The 21,394-nt window shown below is 41.0% G+C and overlaps 1 protein-coding gene and 2 non-coding genes across 3 annotated transcripts; all 3 read left to right on the forward strand.

Annotated features, from left to right (window-relative positions):
* The first annotated feature begins 13,430 nt into the window (after positions 1-13,430).
* Positions 13,431-19,421, forward strand: SSR4 (signal sequence receptor subunit 4). Its single transcript, XM_063294236.1, has 6 exons — positions 13,431-13,584; positions 15,948-16,066; positions 16,570-16,644; positions 17,417-17,506; positions 18,078-18,143; positions 19,290-19,421. Exons 1-6 carry the CDS (start codon positions 13,518-13,520, stop codon positions 19,392-19,394), a joined length of 522 nt encoding a protein of 173 aa, XP_063150306.1. The 5' UTR covers positions 13,431-13,517; the 3' UTR covers positions 19,395-19,421.
* On the forward strand, positions 16,190-16,326 carry LOC134492607 (small nucleolar RNA SNORA42/SNORA80 family). The gene has a single exon (XR_010067483.1). It is a non-coding gene; the product is annotated as a small nucleolar RNA SNORA42/SNORA80 family (small nucleolar RNA).
* LOC134492608 (small nucleolar RNA SNORA42/SNORA80 family) lies at positions 17,181-17,317 on the forward strand. The gene has a single exon (XR_010067484.1). It is a non-coding gene; the product is annotated as a small nucleolar RNA SNORA42/SNORA80 family (small nucleolar RNA).
* Positions 19,422-21,394: the final 1,973 nt, after the last annotated feature.

Consider the following 21,394-nt stretch of genomic DNA (forward strand, 5'->3'; position numbering starts at 1 on the left):
AAGAGGTGCTGGGTTACAGCTGCCATCATCACATTGTGCTGTTTTTATACTGGTTTTAATTGTTTCTGAGCTGCCTAGAGTCTTGTACAGAGATGGGTGGCTATATAAATGTAATAATAAATAAATAAATAAATCACAAGACTTTTACTCCATATTTGGAGGACTCCAAAGTGGGGAGCTCCAGGTTTAAGGGAGAACAGAAAAATGATAGACTTAAAGAGGGGGCTGTCAGTACATGCTGAAGAACAGGACTAGGCAACCTTTTGATGCTGGAGCAGTATGGGTGTATGGATCACAGCAGACACAACAATAAAGTAGATGACTATAAGTAGTCAAGATTGGCCAGGAGTTTACATTTTTTGCCTTTCTTTTTTTGGAGGGGGGGAAGAAGGAGATAGAGTTTTTCTTTGGGTTTTTTTAAAACTGTTTTAAAATGTAAGTATGTATGTGCATATGTATGTTAGAGCTTACACTAGTTTTAGTGTTTCCACTCTCAAAAAGGTAGGAATTTGGGTTTGTTTTGTTTTTTGCAATCATATTGTCAAAACCTTGCAGGAATTCTAAGTGGCATCCAGATCTGTGGAAGATGGTTGTCCCCTTCTGTAACAGAAGTAAACACAGCTTATGTTAAATCCCAGGAGACTGAATGTCAGGATACCTATTTTACAGATGGAAGATAAAGGCCTAAATGATAGTGTCTTGGGGCAACTTCTCAAGTACACTTGTGGGTTTATGACTAAAGTGGAAACTGAGCTGGAATGGCTGAATCCTCCACACCATCTCCAGCATCTCAATCAAGCTACACTCCCATTTCTCTGCTATAATGTACAACAAATGGCAGCACTGTCTCCAACAGAGGAAGAAATGCCTACATGGAAATACATTTTTTCCAGATAGCCATAATATGCAATTGTAGTAAAAGTAGAAAAATAGTCCTGTGGCAACTTATATGTTCATAAGCAACAGCTTTTTTCTTTAAGGACAGAAAAAAGCTGCATGAAAGCAGTGATTTTCTTGCTTTCCATTCCTAACTGCTCCAAGAAAGATAAAAGAAAAAATGAGGTCTTAAGAAGCATTTAAAAAAAGCATCTGCAAAGAAAACCAAACTCAGACCACTTAATGTTTCAAATCTAAAGAAAAGAAAACATAAATCAGACAAGATACTCAAAAGCGGCATTCCTTCACATGCCTCCAACCTGGGATGCTTGCCATACCGATTTCCAAAGAAAGGGAAATGCTGCTGGGGGCTGGTGTTTCTGGCCCCAAAGGACCCTCCTTAGCTTGGTCCCTCTCTCAATTCTGCAAGCAAGGTTAATGTCATCACTCCTCACCATCTACGGACAGCATAAACCCAACCCATCAAAAGCCATAAAAGTCTATTTTCAGGAAAGAGGCCTGTGATTTATTTCCCTTCTTATAAATAAAAGTGCTGGATGGCTCAAAGGATTAAGGAAAAGGAGACCTATTCAGGGAATATTATATCTGAACAAAATACCAGACATAAAAAGGGACTGAAAGCATACAGTTAGCAGATTAGTTGTTACTTACAACTTAGTTATTTTAAACCAACTTTAGTAGATGCACAATTGGAGTATGTTTTTAAGGGTTAGAACACCATACCCCTTTCTCTATTTCCATTTTAATTGCATGCTTGGGAACATTCTATTCTCCATCAGAATGTCCATGGAAAGGAGAAAGTAGGACTAGCAACGTAATTTCACACCCCACGCACTTCAGTTCACCCAAGACCACACTCCTGGCAAAAAGCATTAGATCTCCTGAATAAACTTAGCAGGTACAGAGGGCAAGGGCTGAGAGCTACAAGGTACAGCTTGGGAGACTTAAGGGTTGGAGTTTGATGCAAAGTATGTGTTAATTATCACAAAGCAACACTGACTCACCAATTAATTCTGTCCCCTCCCTGATTTTTTAGTTCTTTGAAGACCTCCCAAACAGAAGTTCAATATCTGTAGTTTTCAGTCAAACGAAGCCCTGGCAAGATTCATATTTCCACCAGGAGTATAGGGAACATTTATATAAATAAAAGTTAAGCCCCAGTTTACTGTGCAAAAAAGGCCTCAGTTCCAGCTGACTGTGATACCTCATGGCTCCAGCATGACTGAGGAGCAAAGTGAAGATCCTGTTTCAGCCACTTGATTTGGGATGCCACTGAAGTTGGAGGGAACCAGCTGACTTGTAAACATACACCCACAGCCTCAACCTACAGTTTTTTTCAACCTCTCAAGATGCCTAATCTATCCATTCTCTTTGGTGTAAGAGAGACCCCTAGTGGTGATAATGAGGGCCTACGCTACTTGCTTTCTTCCAATTGTAGCCAATATTTGCAACTGGGTTCTTCAAACTGCTCAAACGATAGGAGTTGTGTAGGAAATAAGACATGACCCTAACAATTTAAGTAAGGGTCAAGGATATGCGCAAGTCTGCACAGAAAATGCAGTGGGCCTCAAGACACTTTTCCCCAGACCATTAAAATGGAGAACTTGTTTGCTTGCTTGCTTTTGGATCCCATGGCCATGGATCCCATAAGCTATGGGCAGATTCCAGGCATCACAGCTCTATTGCCTCAAGCCAGTACCTGTATCAGCTCTTCATGAACCTCCCTATTCTTCAAGGTGAATGGGAGCGTTATCAAGATTCTTCTGTTTCATGGAGAGAATGTGGGAGACTCAGGACAGAGGATTTTGTGTCATCCCAGTGCACACTCTCTGGCAAAATATCAATATTTTTAAGATATTTTAAAATTCAAATTTTAAAACACCAAAGTGATTGCTTTTCTCTGACTGTTGTTTATCCACAGGAGAGGATTAATGTGTTGTTGTCTGCAGCTAGAGAGGCAGAAACCCCCCCCCCCCCCCCCATAAATCTATTCTTTCTCCATGCCCAGCAGGAATTTTGCAGGGGAAAACAGCAGAGTCAGGAGCCGGAAGATTTAGTGGCTCTTTAGCGCTAAAGAATTAATGCAAAACCTGGAACAACTTTCAACCATTTCAGGCTAGAGACAATCTTAACTGAACAAATCTGTGGTTAAGGAGCATGGTGTTAGTGACATAGTTTGTTCTACCTTCCAGCAAAAAAAGGTACAGTATCTACCTAGTGTTTCTCGCTTTGCCTGGCTGCACGACATCATGCTGCCTTTCTGGGAATGGGGCTGGACAAATGCCGGAAACAGCAGTATTAGCATCTTTTTACTCAACAAATGCTGTACAGGCAAAACCTCAGTGGGTGCATTCACTTCCTCCTCTCCCAACAAATGATAGAAGAAAAATCAGTTTCGCACATTTTGGTTCATTCAGCAGCCATTAATGTAAGAAGCTCCCTCTCACTGCAACAGAGAAATGAAGCAAATATGGTTCCTGTTATGAAGTTGCTTACCAACTCTTTCCCCTCCAGGACTAGTTTGTGATGAGTGCCTTGTAATTCTACATCTGCTTTGTAGTTAGTGACTCAATCAAAATTGAGTCAATCAATAGCACTTCCAGCTATTCTCACTTGCACTTAAGCCTAGCACAAACATGCCCCTGCGACCTCTTTTTTGTTCTAGGTTTTCATGAGGACATTCTGGTTCCCAGCCCATTCCAGAGATAAATTTAAGTCATTCTTATTGTTCCAGTTTTAAAGAAGCTTTAAATATCTCTTATCCAGATATAATGTAGGTGTAACCTGGCATGCTTCATCAACTCTTCTGTTGCTGACATGATCAGAACACTCCTGGCAGTTGTGTTCAGTCCAGTGCCTAATGGCCACTGGCAGGGATGCCCATTTCTCTCCCAATCCCCAGAAACTGTCTACCAGGCCCATTCTGCTTCAGGCAGTGAGTTCTCCCCTCATACCTGCCAAGTTTATGGTGCAACTCCTGGCTTGAAGACCTCAATCAGCAAGAACAACAGCTGACTAGGAGTGGGAGTGAGAGGGGCTGCATAGTAAAGTGGGAGACAGACAGCTGTTTGTCTGCTTTCATGAGGCAACTCTCCCTGCATCAGATAACTGTTGTTTGAGCTGACGCACATGAAACACTTATGCAAAACCAAACTTGTTTATCTTGCCATCTGTCAAAACTCACCTCCTCCCCATCATCATCCAACATTAGTGTGACTGGTGCATGTTTTTCTGCCAGCTGGTGATGTTAGGTGGGAACAGAGGGAAGGAATGTCAGGGAACCCTCCAATCCTTGTCCTTAACATGCTCTGCCCACCATAAAGAACAGCACTGTCTTTTAGCATCATGTCCTTGGCAGGATCACAAGCAGTGATAGCAAATTTTATATCAATATAGTTTTGTACCAGCTCAACCACTGGTGGATGGGACTTTAATTCAGCCATGAGGAAGAACCCCATAGTTACCACTTAGTTCTTTTTCTGTAGAATTCACTTCCACACTAATTAGGGAAACTAACAATACAGGAATGATGCAATTAGTTTGGAGTTTCTAACTAAGAATGCTGTCCTTTTTGACTGAAAAACTTGGCAATATTATCTTTTAACTACACTATTTCATCTACTACTACAACTACATCTACTTTGTTCTAAAAATATACTGAGGACAAACTAGTTGGTATACTGGTAGGGGGGCTTCCAGTGGGAATGGCAGACTGAACAGCTGTGTCCGTGGGTTCAGTGGGCGGAGCTGACAACACGGTAACTTTTTCAGGTTCAGGCAGGTTCTCCTGAAGCCCAGAAACGTTCTCTGGATCAAGGGGAATACCTGGAATCACCCCATTTGTCCTCCGGATGGCTGCTTGCAGCCAGAAGATCGCAAACAGCATTTCGCGTTCGACTGGTAAGAGCCAGCCAGGAGGTGGGGACTTCATCACTTTCCAAGCCGCTGTTCTGACCAACTAGACTGAATATGGAAGAGGTATTAACGGGTTTTATTTATCACAAATTAATGCGCAACTGCAATGGCTGAAGTGTGTGAGCAGGAATTCAGTCAGTGTGGCTGGAGTCAAGGACTGGCGTTGTTTGAGACCGGACAGGGAGCTAGGCCGGACTGAGAGACTGAGTCACCAGTGGCAGGATGGTTGAAACAGCTGGACTGCAACTGGCTTGCACAGCGGCAAGGCAATGGCAAGGCTGAACTGGTTGGCTGGAATCACCAACAGCAAGGCAGGAGTATAACCAGACTGGAGGATTGAACTCACTCAGCAGCCAGGCAAGGAGTAGAGACAAATCAGATCGTTGGCAACAAGCAGCTCCGGAGACAGCAGCAGCACAATGACAGCCAGCAACTGCAGAGGCAGTAGCAGTGCAGCAGCACAGCAGGAGACGAAGTTGCTCTACCAAGCTGAGGAGAATGGATCTAGGACCAGTGGCAGCGCCGCAGCAAAGCAGGAAGCAGGAGACGCGGCCGAGAGAGATTCCGGGGGAAGTGGCGGCTCTGCGGAAAGGCAGGAAGCAGGAGGTGTGGCAGAGACAGGATTCTGAGGAGAAAAGTTGTCACAGAAGGTGGGGAGGTTGGCTGAGGCTGGTTGATCTGGGAGCACGGCTGGGAGAAGAGAACGGTTGTCATCGATAACCTGTTCTCTGTGTGGGCACCTTTTAAATGCTTGACTTTCCCGCCATTTTTGGCGGGGAGCCAATTGCCTTTCAAGCTCTTGAGCTCTCTTTGCCGCTCTCCACTGTCGAGTGGTGATTGGCTGCTGAGTCTCTTCATCAGAGACTCCACCAATCAGCAGCTCTGAAGGCTCTTTGGTTTTCGCCCCCTCACCAACTGTCATCCGGTTCTCCTCCTCCAATCTGTCTTTGGAGTCCTCAGACTCCATCTTTACAGCCACGCTGTAGCCTTAAAGGGCCACTAAGAAAGGGCCACCCCATTTCTAAATCACTATTTTTTTTTAAGTATATGTACCCCAAGAGAGGCTTTCTACAGTGAGAAGTTGGTTCTGTTGGTGCTTAATGTTATTTTTGGGATTACTTTTTTTTTAAAGAAAATTATTTTAAGTTTTGGATTTAGTTTTCCTTCCAAAGAAAATTCCAAAGATTGAGAGTGAACAATTGTCTTTCTGTTATTATTTTTGTATTAAATTTGAAGATATTAGCATTTTCCTACATGTTGAATCGGCCGTTCTGAACTTCCAGTTTTCTGCTTCTACTTTTCCTGGGGAAGTGTCTGCATATCTTACATTCGCTTATATAAACGCATTCCAGCATCCTTTCATATCTTCAACTTTTGCTGGTTAAGCTCCTAGGGTGTACCATAATTAACTGCATGAGACATGGAGGATTTCGAAGAGATACTTTCTGACTTTCACCAGGATTTTAAACAGATTTCTTCTGACTTCTATCAAGCTTTTATGCAAGATATCCAGGACATTGTGGAAAATATGAGATCTAAAATGTGCCATCAGGTTGGGGATGTGGTGGATGAAATTGAGGAATTTAAGAGCGATAGGTTTTTTTGTAAGACTGAGATTGGGATTTTTATTGAGATGCTGGGTGAAGACAGGATAATGGAGTTGGAGAAATCTAAGGGAGAGAGTGATCTGCAAGTCATAAGTAAAATCGATCTCCTGGTGGAATGCCATGAAAAGAATCTGGAATCTTTGAGGGGGCAGTGGGCTGTTTGATTCTTTCAAGAGGAAAGCTCTGCGCACATTGTGGGGATCTGTAACTGCTTTGGTTTGTTTTGAAGTGGGATAAGGGTTGAAGAATTTTCATCTGGTTTGCTTTAAGGATTTGACTGATGCTACTTGCCTTAAAAGATTTGGATTTACTGTTTTGCATTGGCTTTGTTTTTTGGGTTTAATAAGATTGGGATTATTAAAATTGTACTATTAAGTACAATAGCAGACAACTTAGGTGCTTTTTAATTTGATTCTTATTATAGTAGACAGAAATGTATAGAATAGTAGTAGGAAGGGAATAATTAAATATGTTTTACCTTTTGGAGGGGAGAAAGATGTTTAGGTTTATATGAACTTACTTTTTCTTTAATATAAGGGGGAGGAATAACTGTACTTAGTGATTTTTATTATGTGTTAAAGTGGAATGACTTACAGAAATAATGTGGTGTTTTGGTTTAATATAGAGTAAGAGATTGATTATGGAAATTTTTGTATATCCTTGCCGTTAAAAGTCAGAAGCCACATCTTTTTGTAAATTTGAAAAATTTTTCTCCTGTGTTTCCACACTTTTTTAGTTCTTCTTCTTTCTTTATAATTTTTTTGTTTGTAGTTTTTATTCTTCTCTTGAAACCTAATAAAATTTACTACAGTATACTGGTAGGATGACCAGTGAAAAATAGAATAGGACCCCTGTACTTCAACCAGCTTTGTGGAAAAACGGAACAGAAATTCTAAATTCTAAAATACAGGAAAGTCCTCTTCTTCTTTTTTCAAATCTGGTCATACTGAGGAAACCAATTATTTGCATGTAGAAGAAACTGAAGATGTCGAAGAGATGGAGATTTAAGCTTTGGTTCTCACCAAAACTTATCTTGATTCTTATGAAGTATGCATATTAGCAGAATGGCTAAGATGTGAATGGCTCTTTTTCCCTAATGAAAGAATAAAAAACTTCAGCAAAGCTATGCTAAATCAGACCAAGGGCCTATCTAGTCCAGCCCTCTTTCCACAGTAGACAAGCAGACACCTTTGGGTCAAGCAAAACATAAAAGCAAAACATCAAGCAAAACATAAAAGCAGAAACATCTTCCCACTTCTGCTCTCCACTAAAAATGCAGAGTGAAGAAGTTCCACTTATCTTCCTCAGTCTTTTACCATCTGACTTCACTGGGTCATCTCAGGTTGTATCATTTTGAGAGAAGCCTATCTACTCTCTCCATTCTATACCTAAAGCCACCCTGACCCACTTTACCAACTCCCTTGTTTTTATTATCTAAAAAGTTTTACATTTTGCAAGATGCCCTCCATATGGGAGCAGCTCTTATCTCTTCTTTCAATTGCCCTTTTTCTTTACACATTTTCTAGTAGTTAAGGTGCTGGGCTAGAATCCAGGAAACCGAGAGTTCTAGTCCCGCCTTAGGCATGAAAGTTGGCTGGGTGACCTTGGGCCAGTCACTCTCTCTCAGCTCAGCTCAACTCACCTCACAGGGTTGTGGTTGTGGGGAAAATAGGAGGAGGAAGGAGTATTCAGTATGTTTGCTGCCTTGAGTTATTTATAAAAATAATGAAGGTGGGATAGAAAATAAATAAATAAAATAAAGGTAAAATAAAGAACACGATCTCTTTGGATCCAATTGCACCCAGGCTGGTTAAGCATAAAAGAATTTTAGGATTTAAGTGGCTGTGAAGTGAATGGTTACAGCCATTAACATGAGTAGGGTAATAAATGCTGTCATGGGAGGAAAGATGAAAAGGGATGGAGTGACAGAATCACAGAAGGCACCAGGGTAGGCCAAAGATCATTTGAAAAGATAATTTTATTTATTTACTTACTTACTTACTTACTTACTATCCCACCTTTATTATCTTTATAAATAAGGTGGCAAACATACCTAACACTCCTTCCTCCTCCTATTTTCCCCACAACAACAACCCTGTGAGGTGAGTTGGGCTGAGAGAGGGTGACCGGCCCAAGGTCACCCAGCCAACTTTCATGCCTAAGGCGGAACTAGAACTCTCAGTCTCCTGGATTCTAGCCCAGCACCTTAACCACTAGACCAAACTGGCTCTCATTCTTTGCAGAGACCAGACATCTGGGGAATCCTCCATTTGTCATTGGTAGGTATCCGCAGGCTGTTAAGGGAGCTGGGAATCCATTCTTTACCACTGCTTACCATCTACCTACCATTTTCTCATTCCTCATCATTCTCAGCAACTAGCATCTGTTTCATATGGAAAGGATCTTCACTTGCATTTCTCCTGCACGTCAGTCCACCACCCCTTAGCCTGTCCTTGCCAGAACACAACAAACTTATGTTGGACTGTAAGAAAACACTTAAATTGTATGAGTTAAGCTGCCTGTTAAAAGGGATTCAAGTATATATTTCTCAGGAGAACAGAACAATCCCCAACATGGGAATCTGCCTTTTTCAAAGCAGACACCACTGGCTCAGCATCAGATCAAGCCAATATCGTTTGGGCTCACAAGCCACAAAGAGTCGGACCTGGTTAGTACGGCCTGGAAGAGCACCAGGGAACATTATGGCTGTAGGTTAGACTGGGAGTTAAAAAAACAAAAGAACCATCCCAGAAGAAGGAAATAGCAAGCTACTTCCATACTGTTCTGCAAATCTGCATGAATGTGTTCATTTTTCAGGCTTGGCAACTTTCAGACATGTGGACTTCAATGCCCAGAATTCCCCATGCTGGCTGGGAAATCTGGGAGTTGAAGTCCATACATCTTAGTTGCCAAATTAAAAAAAAAACCTGATTTAGACACCAGGAATTGAACTTGATTCAAGGGAATTTTATCTTCACCATCACAACCCCACCATCCCTTTCCCAGTCAGTAGCAACTAGCTCCCTTTTGTTTTAATTGTTTTAAATAATGTACTGTACTGCCAAATTTGGCCATTTCACTGATTATTTTTAATTCCATACCATTCATGAACAACTTTAAAAAACACTCTGGTCCCAATCCAGATGCAGGGGGACCCGGTTTGTTCTATCTCAGGAACAGAACATTTATTCTTTCTCCATCCTTTCTGTTCTTTATTGGGTTACTGATCCATGTATATCTGAAACTTTTGAAAGTTCAGGTAAATAATGTCAACCAGATTACCCTATCCATATACCTAATGGGGCTTTCTAGCTTGTTCCAGACTACATAGCTTCCTTGACAAAATGGCTAGGTTCACCTTGCAGAATAAGAGCTTCCTGACTACAAAGGGTTCTCCACCCATTCCAGAGTCGGCAGAAAATTATACTAACATGACATTTGCAGTCCCCATTTGCCAGCCCCCACCCTGCCTCTACTGCCTTGGTTCTATCTCACTGCCCAATAGCACTGTCCGGATTTTGCTGTGCGGGGTGTGGGAAGCAAAGGGATTAGCTGATTCCTCTGCCTTTGCTGCCCTCCTGCTTCAGCACGTCCTTAATCAGGGGCCACATCATTGCAGCAGGACAGGAACAAAATAGGCCTGGCTGAAGGACTCTGTCTCATTTCTAGGTTTGTCTGTTTCCTCGCCTACCCCCATTCTGCCACAGTCTAAGCTGAATAAGATTGAAAAAATGTTTTGGAATCACAAAAGGAGCCAAGTCATAAGCAGCATTTTAATTTAGGATTTCTCTCCCCTTCTTCTCCTTATATAGGCAACAAATGCCAACTTCTGGATTCCTCTGTCTTCTGTTTGGGAGGCAACAGCCCCATCACTCAACTCTTTCATTATTTCAGCCTTCTGCTCAGCCTGTCAGGGCCACAGAGTTAAAGCACTTACTGTACTGCTGGCTGAGCAATCCAACCCTATTGTGCGATTCCAATGGACAACCATTTAAATTTACCGGCTACCATTTGCTTCCAACATTCCATAGAGTTGAAATGCTTCTATTCATGCATCACATTGTGCTGTATGGATAGATGTGTGCTTGTGGGAGGGACCCATATGCCCCCAGATGGAGCATTGGAATGCCAAAAGGACCCGTGAGCTGAAAAAGAAAGCTCCAATGCTCTCAACAAATCCAAAACACCACTGGAACAGCACAGCACTGCTTGCAACAGCCAGCTCTTTAGAGAAGTGACAGCAGGACAAAGCTGACCAGGACTGAAAGGGGGAAGGTGTGTCCACATTTGGCTCAAATAACCAATAAGCTCTGCTCTGATCCTGCCAATTCCTAGGCACCTAACTCTGCTTTCAACATGATGAAGGGTAACAGCTTTTTCACACCACAATGGCTGCCCTTGAACAGCATCAAATTAGGAAGACAATGCTATTTTAACATTGATACAGCTAAGGATGACTTATGCCTGGATCATTCATAGCCTGGGGATGAAAGGAAGGCAATATCATGGGGAAAGAGCAGGAAAAAGAATGTTGCCAGATTATGTTTGCATCATGGTTAGGTACAAGTAGGGAAAGGTCCAAACCATAATATGGTTTGTTTGATTTGGTTTGGTTTTAGTGAGATGTTTGAAACTTCCTCCCCAACAGTTCAAAAGGTATGATAACATCAGTGATATCATTTTGCTCTTATTTGTGACTGTTGTCTTGGAGTCTCTGGAACAGGGTGGGAATCCAAAATATAAAAGAAGAATGTGCATGCTGCGGAGAGTGAGAGAACCATTTAGGCCACATTCTATGCAATTAACACCTTTTACCCATTGAGTGCTATGAGGTCTGGAGGGTTTCTTTTCCTTGGCATGATGACAAAAGTTTGGTTTACTGTGATGCCCAGACATAAAGGGCATGTATCTATGGCAGAGTAGACTAGACCAGTGAGATATAATACTTCTAGATATAAATCTATGGAAAGGAGACTGAAGGCTTCACTGGAGAATCAGGGGATCACTCATATTGGTTTCACCTAATGACAATTATACAGCTTTAAGCCATACAAGCTCCAGTGATCAAGCTCAAACTACAGTAATGTGACCCAAAATCATGCCTCTTGTTTAACAATCACTATTTACAACACATGATTAAATTTTGTGATGGCTGTTCATTGTGTTGGAGACATTAATGGTTTACATCCAAACACCCTGGCATCAGCCATTTCCCTCTCCCGATGATGGGATTTAGGTTGACTTCCAAGTGAACTTTTAATCCTAAATGACACAACCAAGATCATTATCTGATTTTTTAAAGTATCTTCTGGAGACTTCCCTCACATTACAGCATGGTTTATTGGATAACCCACAGTTGGATAAATTATTTCAGGCTAAGCCACAAACCATGTTTTACAAACCAAACAAACTTTTAGGTTTACATCTATCTTCTATATATCACTACAACTCTCATATGTTTGATACTTTGTAACCTCTAACTGGGCGAAATGGTGCATTGTAGGGCAACAATTTTTGAACCAAGGTACCTCAAATGGGCTAATTTACAGAATGCATCCAAAATCCAGGACACATGACCCCCAAGGAATAGAAATTTGGCAAATTTTATAAAATATTTTATATCATAAAACATTTCCTGGGTCAGCTCCTGATGTTTGACTGTGTTCAACATTGGCTACTTTCAAGGCAGATACATCTCTCCGTGAATTTTTAAGAACTTTCCCAGTACATTAGAAGCTCTGCCATTGTTGAAGACTGAGGAATCTGGTAAGGAAATATCTCTGAAACAATGACCCAACAGGTCACAGACTGTCTAGTAATAAACTAGCAAAAAACAAATTATGGTATAGTGTGATACATGAACTTAGTCATAATAGCAAAATGACAAAATGGACAAAACCAGGATTATTTATTGAAAGCAGTATTCTTCTCTATCTCACTTAGTAACCATGTGTCAGGTGAATGAGCACCACAGTGATACTGTAACCTTAAATTGCCGCATTTCTTCAGATTAACTTCCAGGGCTTCAAAATAGCACACTTGTTGCCAGAGAGCCGGGATCTGGGTGTACAGAGCAGACATGCACAACTTCTGCGCCATGGCAGAAAACTGTATTTGCAGCATTCTGTGTAATAAACTGGATAGTTTCCACACCCAACTTTCTATTTTCATAGATGTCACTGTGGCTCATTTACCTGAAGAAGCACATTAGTTACTACCAGAAGCAGAAGAATCAGCTACCCGAACCTTCTTACTTCAAGGCCAAATTCCCCTGTTAGTTGAAATGATTAACCTAACCCTTCATTAGCTTTGGCATCATTTCCCCGTTTGACTGTAGAGTCGGGTCACTTCTAACAGTACATGCCGGTCCGATATCCTGGGCTGAGTGCAACCCCCAACCTTCCCCACATGTAACTGGATCACCACCCAAATGTAGGCTTTTTGCTGCAGCAACGTGCAGGCGGTTGGAATATGTTCGGCGGAATTATTCTCCGTAACATTTAATTAGCCGAAAAAAGGCGGCTCTTATCTCAGTGCTCTTCTGAGGAGGTTGCATCTCTTAGATCTCTGTTCCACGGCAATCGATCTATTTTGCAATTGCTCCAAATACCTTTTCTCAAAAAGTGTTTTCTAATTATACTGTTGTTAAGGAACAGCGATTGGGCGGCCATTGCAAATTGATTACCGCAGATATACTTATCCCTAGTTTAGCACCGTCTAAGCAATTACTCCACGAGCGCTCAGTCAGCAGCAGCCGCCTACCAGCGCGCGCGACCGGACCCAACCCTTCCTCGGGAGAAGAAACAAGTTCTATGTGACGCCTGCGCAGTTTGAATCGCTTTCAGCTGGTTCCGCCCCCTCGCCATTGGCAAGGCAACAAAAGTTCCGAGCAGCCATTTTAGGAACATTCCTTTCGCAGAAGGCCACGTTTCTTTTCGCTCAACTTGCCCCGTGTCACGTGGCACAGCAGCGGTTGCTGGATTAGCGCCGCCTCTGCTGATTGGCTGGCGGCTTTTCCCGACGTTCCTCGCGCCGGAGGCGGATGGCTCGGCCTCGCTGCAACAGGTTGGTCGTTCCTCGGTCTTTTCCTGCTTGGTGATGGCGGGGGCCGGTTTGGGGTTGCCGTGGCTGGTGTCCGCGTTGTTGGTGCTGAGCGGGGCGCGAGGTATGGAGATCTTCCGTGGCTTTTCTTGTGGCCTCTTTTCCTTTCTCATCCTCGTGCGAGTCCCTTGGCTCCTGGTCTGGTCTGGCTCGGCTCGTGGGCCCTTCCGAGGACCTTTCCTCGTGACCCGCATTTCTTCTCCCAGAGATTTCACCAGCTAGTTTGAGGGCAGTTTCCCCAGCCCGGTCCCTATTTGCTGCCCTGAGAATAGAATTCGCAGATAGTCCTAATCATAATAGCTAGGGATTATGGAGCTTGTAGTCCTAACACATCTGGCGGGTATCTGGATGGGAAGTCTGTTAGTTAAGGTTGGAGAGGCCGTGTTGAAGTACCTGTTCTGCTCTGAAATTATTTCGTTTGTGCCGTTAGAAAAATGGGATGGCTATTTACTGTTTCGTGTCTCACCTACCTCCAGGCAAATTGTCAGGGTAAATGAAGACAGGAACTATGGAGAGTCCTGAATATCACAGAACAACTAGATTTTAAAAGGTTGGCTTTATTGGCTGTTGATGCATCGCCCAAAACTGTTATTGGAACATTTACATAAAGGCTACCATGAATTTCTTTGATTTTTTTTACACACTTCTAAATAATATCTTGTCTCTTGGAGCAGTTTTATGAGGCAAGGAGTTGGGTTTTGTAGAACTATTAAATGCAGCCTGAGATATTTTTGCCTCAAGCACAATCTAAGCCTTATTCCTTAAAAGTTGTGGAATTGACTTATGAGGAAATATACCCAGAACTGGGTTGCTCATGCAGTGCCTTTTCTATATTAAAACAAGTTGTAAATGTTCCTTTTTTCTTAATCACCATAGTTAAAGAAGGCAGTTGCTATTTGCTGACTATTTGGGTATTCTCTGTTCTGTTATTGAAGATAATGCATCATTTTAACCAAAAAAGTAGTAGCTTATAGTCTTTTTTTAGAAGTGTATGAAAATCACAAAGTCATGAGCAGTCTTGAATTTCACATTTCCTGGAGCTTGATGTTACATAAGAATGAGAAACAGAGATTTAAAAAGCCTCACAAGTAAAGGGCATGGTGGAACCCCATCTGAATTATTCAACAATTTTCATAAGAGACTATAATGCTTTGTAGATTAACTAGGCCGGATCTCAGGTTGCATAGCAGTATGGTAAACCAAAGAAACAATAGCTATTTTTGGTTTGCAAATATAAAAAATTATATTCAAATTACTTAGAACTGTTTCTAGCATGAATTTTAAAATCCTTCCATTAGCAAAGTTGGCAAATAATTTTGAAAATGCACTAAATATAAAGCAAAACAAGGATAATTATCAAATGTATCAAAATAAATTTAAAGTATATTGTAGGAGGGGAGCAGCATTAATTGGTGGTAGTGAAAATCAAGAGCAGTTTGTCTGAAAATGCTACCAAGTCCTCCTGTTTTTTAAAATGCAACCTTAATTCATAGTTAGGTGTATATTTCTCATATTGTAAATAGGAGATAAGGTTTGGGGGAAATGATTTATCAATTCATTTTTACATTATCTTTAGCTATAATTGGTAACCAATTTCTTTCAGAAAAAGGAAAAAAAAATGAGATTTTTAAAAAAAAAACCTATCTGTTTGGGGGAGCAACATAATGACTGATAGTCTCTTAGCTGCTAGCTATATTGTGTAAAATAGAATGTTGGTTTTAATTTCTACCTCTACACATACATCTATCCTAACTGCCTTAAGCAAATCTTCAGTCTCTAAGTGCTTTCTATTCATGAAACTTTGGTCCTCTTCACATTTTAATTATCTTGCCGCTGCATCTCAACTTAATGGCAAGTTTTGATATAATGGAGCCTTATAATTCATATATTCCCTATGAATGAAAATAGTTTAGTTATGAGCTTGATTATTGTTTGCACTGTACTTGCTTTCTTAATGCATGAACCAATTTACATCCAAAGCTTTTGAAGCAGCTTCCAAATTATATATATGTATGTATGTATAGTATAGGTAGATAGATAAACAGTGTAACAAATTCAATATTCCCTACTCTAGAACAGTTTAATCTATCATCTTCCTGAACAAGAGATTCCATAACTGAGATGCCTTCACACTGAAATGAGGTGACTCACAAGAGCTTCAACTTTAGAAATGCTTGTGGAAGAGAAAACTCAACCATCCTTATTCTGGGAATATAAGCACATAGCTATATTTCTGAACTGTGAGGTAGTTGTAGTAGCTGTTGATTATGGTACAATGCAATTTCTAATAATGCCTTGAGACATTCCAGTATGATATGGTGAGCTCAGTAAGGATTTCATTTCTTTGAACATCTTCATTGAATGGTAACTCCCACTTCAAGCTCTAAATATTTTATTTTGATAAAAATCATTTTTCTTTCCTGGCAGCTGAAACCTGCACAGAACCAGTTATCTCCCCATCCTACTATACTACCTCAGATGCTGTTATTTCTTCTGAAACAGTCTTTGTTGTTGAGATCTCCCTCACCTGTAAAAATGGAGCACAAGTAAGTGCCTGAATGATTTTTTTTTTTACATCTTAAATGAAATACAATCTGGAAAATTTGCCACAGATATAATAAATTATGTTCTAGTGATTATGATAGGACAGTGAATCTGTCCCATCATGTGCATGGCTTTGGATTTATGGTAGCTCCCTTTCCATGGGCTTCCCATAGTGGACTCCATGCCAGAAAAACTTGTCTCCCCGAACCATTGGCTGGTCTGACTTACTGTAGTCCTAGCTACTGATGTGGGTGGTACATTTAAAAATGACAGAGAAGTAGCCATCTGAGTTCTTATATTGATAGAAAATCTTGACTCCCCTTTCCCCTGAATTTTCTATTAAAGGCAAGTTTGGAGGGTGTGCTGGCATTTTATCTGGTGGTAGGGAATGAGGTCTGTCTTTCTTGTTATTCCAGGTTCCTCTTGCAGGACAATTAGAATTTCATGATGAGAGTATTTTGTGGATTTCTGTTACTCTGATACTCATCATACTTCCTTTCTGTAGAATGTTGCCCTCTATGCAGATGTCAATGGCAAGCAATTCCCTGTTACACGGGGTCAGGACGTTGGTCGCTATCAGGTAAGAATAAGCATGATTCCTGCTGTAGTTAATAAATGCTAATTTTACCCTTTGAACAGGTCTATATTGGGACGTCAATTGAAATTGTAGCATTTTCATACATCAGCAAATTTGAAAATACTTGGATTCAACTTTTCTGGAATTTGTGAGGTTATTGTTAAAATTCTGCCTTGGTTTGTCTTCATATTCTTAGAGTCTTGGTTTCATTATTTAAAAATGTAAAAGGAAGAAACTGTCCTTGTATCAACAATTCTGGTTCATAGTTTGATTCTTTAATGTGAAATACAGATTCCTAACTATTACAATCTAGAAGGATTGTGATATGAAAATCGTGCAACATATAAGTAACTTATAGGCAGAACTGAGTTTTGCCTGTGCTGGAGGCAGCCTGGAAGTTTGATTAAATAAATAAATGACATAACAATGCTTACTCTTTAGTAGGATTAAGGGCATTTGAGATTGGCGATAAGAATAAATTGCCAGTCCTTATACTGTATAACTTTCGGTAAGGAAGGCAGTGGTTTTGCACCTTAAATGCATGGCTCTGGTTTTGTGGTGGGTCTGATTCTGTGAGCCCCTCCTTCTGTTCTCCATGCTAAAGGAAATTGCCACTCCGAACCATTGGCTGGTTTGGTTTATTATAGCCCTGGCTACTGAAGTGAGTGGCACATCTGCGTGAATGTCTTTGGTTGTGTGTTCATTTGTGTACCTGTGCTGTCAAAGAAAGATGCAGCTTCTCTTACCACTGATCCTGTGTCTTTTTCTTGGGCAGGTTTCTTGGAGCATGGAACATAAGCTGGCTCGCTCTGGCACCTATGAGGTGAAGTTTTTTGATGAAGAGTCCTATAGTATCTTGCGCAAGGTGAGATTGCTCTGGTGGATGGAAGGAAAAGATTTAAGTAGACTTTGTAGACTGTGCAGATTTGTGATCATATAGTAATAGGGAAACCAAATGTTTATGTTTTAGTATTAAAGTTGGCAGGTTGACTTTCCTTCTAGTAGCGTAATTAAGGAAAAAACTCTCGGTCTTGGAGCTGTAGTCCCATGAATTAATCCCATACTGCTGTCTATTGTGTGAAAAAAAAATGACATAATTGTAAGTAAGAGTAGAATATTTCCCTTGTTACTGACATACCACAGCATGTCTATGCGTACTTGGAACTGAGACTGGGGCATCCTCTATCAGGTGACCCATGGAGATTAAAATTTAAGAACTACCTCACCTACATTGACATTGAGCTGAAAACACAGTCCTAGTACTCTGTTTCACTGCTAGGTGTATTGTTAACCCACCATGCTTTCCTCTGCTAATTCTATCCATATAGTGTCTCCGGTGTGAGTAGATGATGATGGTGTCAAGATTATGCCATGGGCCTTTGATTAATTAATTTGAGCCTTAACTCAGCTATTGAATTCTCCTCCCTCCATCTTAGGCTCAGCGCAACAATGAGGATGTCTCGGAGATCAGGCCTCTCTTTACAGTCAGCGTGGATCATCGGGTGAGTAAAATACCTGCAGCTTCTGTGGGCATGGGGCTACTATAATAGGTAGCTGATACAACCAAGCTGGACCTTAAATACTGTAACCACAGTTGATAAACCAGGCTATTTATAGCATAGGCTACTTTCTGAGTGCAGTTTGTGTGTTCTGTGATGGTTTCTTTACAGTTACTTGATCAACTATATATTGCATTCTTGTACTTGCCACAAGAAGAGAATTAATGCCCCCAACCTCAAGGAGGAGGATATTATTTGTACCACTTAGGGTTTGATCCAGGGATAGATGAGATAAAAACTATTTAAGATGTTTTTTAAGTATACAATCCCTGGCAAATTACAAATAGCGTACAGGGCGTAGGGAAAGGATCTGTGTATCGTTTGGTGCATGTTCCCAGAAGTCCAGCTTCCAATGTTTCTAAATACCCAATTTGCGTTCAATATTGAAATTTTGCTGTATCATAGAAAAAGGTTCCTAAACTTTATACTAGCAAGCACAGAATGGCTGCCAGAGAGGATCGTATCAGTACATAAAATGGCTGTCATAAGGGGCCATTCATACATTAGACATTTCATAGGAGGCAAACTAGGGAAGCTAAAAAGTTTGTCTGTTTCAAAACAGGTATTCCTTTGATTCTCCATTAATAGGAAGATTGCTCGAATTTATTTCCTCCAAATGTGCACACTGCAAGCATATATGCCACACCTACTTCTGCCCAGAAAATCCCAGTGGTCTCCCTTGATAGGCTGCATTTGGGCCACTCCCTCAGTACTTTTACTATTTCAAAGTTTCCCTCTGCTCAGTATCAGTACCTTCCTTTGACTGTTTTACTAAGTAATGAAGAGAAAGAGAAAAACCCTACAACTGCGCAGTTGATCTAGTTGATTATTCCCCACAGTTTGGGCAGTTTTATTACTTGTCTGAGGTTTCTTACACTACAGACAGGCCAAATCTAGTTGTAGTTCCTTATGTTCAGATAATGTGTCCTGGTACAACTGACCTCTCTGCTGCTGCAGTTGAGTCCCTTGCAGTCCAGAGAAGGGTTAAAAAAATAATAGTAACCAGAAAATTCAGTTTCACTACTTCTCATTCTTCCCATTAACCATACTCTATATTCAACATGTTTCTGTTCCATCTTCCCATTGCAGGGTGCTTGGAGTGGACCATGGGTCTCCACCGAGGTACTGGCAGCTTTAATTGGTCTCCTGGTATATTATATGGCATTCACTGCGAAGAGCAACATCCAAGCATAAAGCACTTCAATAAACTCTCTATACCAACTTTGCTGTTTTCTGCCTTTTCTTTGGAAGGTAAAGATTTCCCTCATAGCTGTCTTTGCCACATCAAAAAAATAGCCTCCATGTGTCTTGTCAGCCCCTGATTCTTAATTTCTATCATGTGTTGCTTTGGTTTGAAGCAGGTCAGAATAATAGCTGAGTGTAAGAGCCTGCTGCAATTTGATCAGAGAGCATTTGCTGATTTTCCTTCTTGCTGCCTTTCAAAGTAGTTTTTTGGGGAGAATCAGACTGCACCTAAAGAAAGAACTAAAAGGACCCAATATAGCAAATGCCTTCCATGGAATTGGAGTTCCAGAGAGAAGCAGAGGATACACACATGCCGTAAAGGTGCATACTTTTCTCTGCCAAACTAACATTCTGAATTGTGACTGGCTTAATATGAGGGATTGACTGGGATGTCTGATTACTTCCCACTCCTGAGTTAAGGCCTATTTTCTTTTGCCTTAATCCCACCAAGTGTTGGAATTATCAGGGGTCAAGTCAGCATTGTCTCATAAGCATAAGGGGGTCCCTCTAGAAAATTGTGTCTCTATTGTGCTTGTGGGATGTCACGTGGGTCACCTAATTCCTCCTCCTCGGGCTTGGGGATTAACAGTCTCCATTACCTCATGGGCAGACATGCAAGCAATTAAGCTGCACAATGCAGCTCCTCGCACTTTTTCTATTCCACATAGAAAGTGTCTACAAAGAACCAGTGATGATTAAGTGTTTTCTACTATGAATCTACTTGTATCCAGATCTACTGAATAAAAGTAAGCTATCTCTATTTTCTTCATCTAACTACAGTGTGAAGACTGAATTTAGTTCTGAACATAATTAAGCTTAATGTGCAAGTTCCTTTTTTGGTTCACGCTTCTACTCTGCAAGATTGCTGTTAGCTGCTTGGAGTTCTTTTATTGACCTTTAAAAACTCGATCATTAAGGAATGCATCTCTGGGTGCAGTCATAATTATGCTATAGCTCATTATTTGTCTAATGACAGCAGTTCCTGGCATGAGCCACTGCAACAAGGGTGGGATTACCTCACTGCTCTAAAGTTGTGTTCATGCCAGATTAAAGGGGAAAGCCTGCCACGAGGGGGCTGAAGGGAAAGTATCACAGATTATAATATACTAATCCTAGACAGGCAGTGAATCTTCCTAATTTAGAAATGGGTCCTTTTCCAACAGTTACACTGAATGTAAGGCTATTTCATTTGTAACATGTGTCACTATTACAGTCCAGTAAGATCTTTAGCTCCTGTTAAAAATCCTGCTCCTTCATATGAACCAGTGTAGAAGCCAAATTCAGTTACAGTTGTACAGACCATTTTGTAAATTAAAGGAATATTAAATATTATTTCAAACTCCTCAGTTTTAAGTGAAGTATTTTTCTAGAAATCAGAGTGTTTACTACAAAACAATGGGAAGAGCACAACAGGAAGGATTCGTGATGGAACTTGCTACTAACTTTAGGCCATATTTATTCCATTCTTTCTATGTCTAGCTGTCTCCTCTTCTACAGGTAGCCCTTGTTTAGGGACCACAATTAGGACCAGCAACTCAGTTGTAAAGCAAAGTAGTTGCCAAGTAAAAAACTTTTTTTTTTTTATTTTCTATCCCACCTTTAGTTTTATAAATAACTCAGGGTGGCAAACATGCTCCTTCCTATTTTCCCCACAACAGCAACCCTGTGAGGTGAGTTGGGCTGAGAGAGGGGGACTGGCCCAAGGTCACCCAGCCGGCTCTCATGCCTAAGGCGGGACTAGAACTCTCAGTCTCCTGGTTTCTAGCCCGTTGCCTTAACCGCTAGACCAAGCTGGCTCAAGTGACTGTGACTGTTTATGATCTTCAGCTTTCCTCTGCAGACCCGCAAAAGTTGTAAATGTGGGCATCGGTCACAAAATTACTTTTTCATCACCATCATAACTCTGAATGGTCACTAAATGAGGCAGTCACTAAGCAAGGACTACCTGT

This window comes from Candoia aspera, chromosome 2 (assembly GCF_035149785.1).
Source record: "Candoia aspera isolate rCanAsp1 chromosome 2, rCanAsp1.hap2, whole genome shotgun sequence".
Classification (NCBI taxonomy): domain Eukaryota; kingdom Metazoa; phylum Chordata; class Lepidosauria; order Squamata; family Boidae; genus Candoia; species Candoia aspera.

Bases quoted from the DNA above. Each gene is read 5' to 3' on its own strand.
- SSR4 (XM_063294236.1), top strand. From the start codon at position 13,518: ATGGCGGGGGCCGGTTTGGGGTTGCCGTGGCTGGTGTCCGCGTTGTTG. The intron at 16,067-16,569 runs GTAAGTGCCTGA...TCCTTTCTGTAG, and splicing joins CCTGTAAAAATGGAGCACAA to AATGTTGCCCTCTATGCAGA. The intron at 16,645-17,416 runs GTAAGAATAAGC...TTTCTTGGGCAG, and splicing joins AGGACGTTGGTCGCTATCAG to GTTTCTTGGAGCATGGAACA.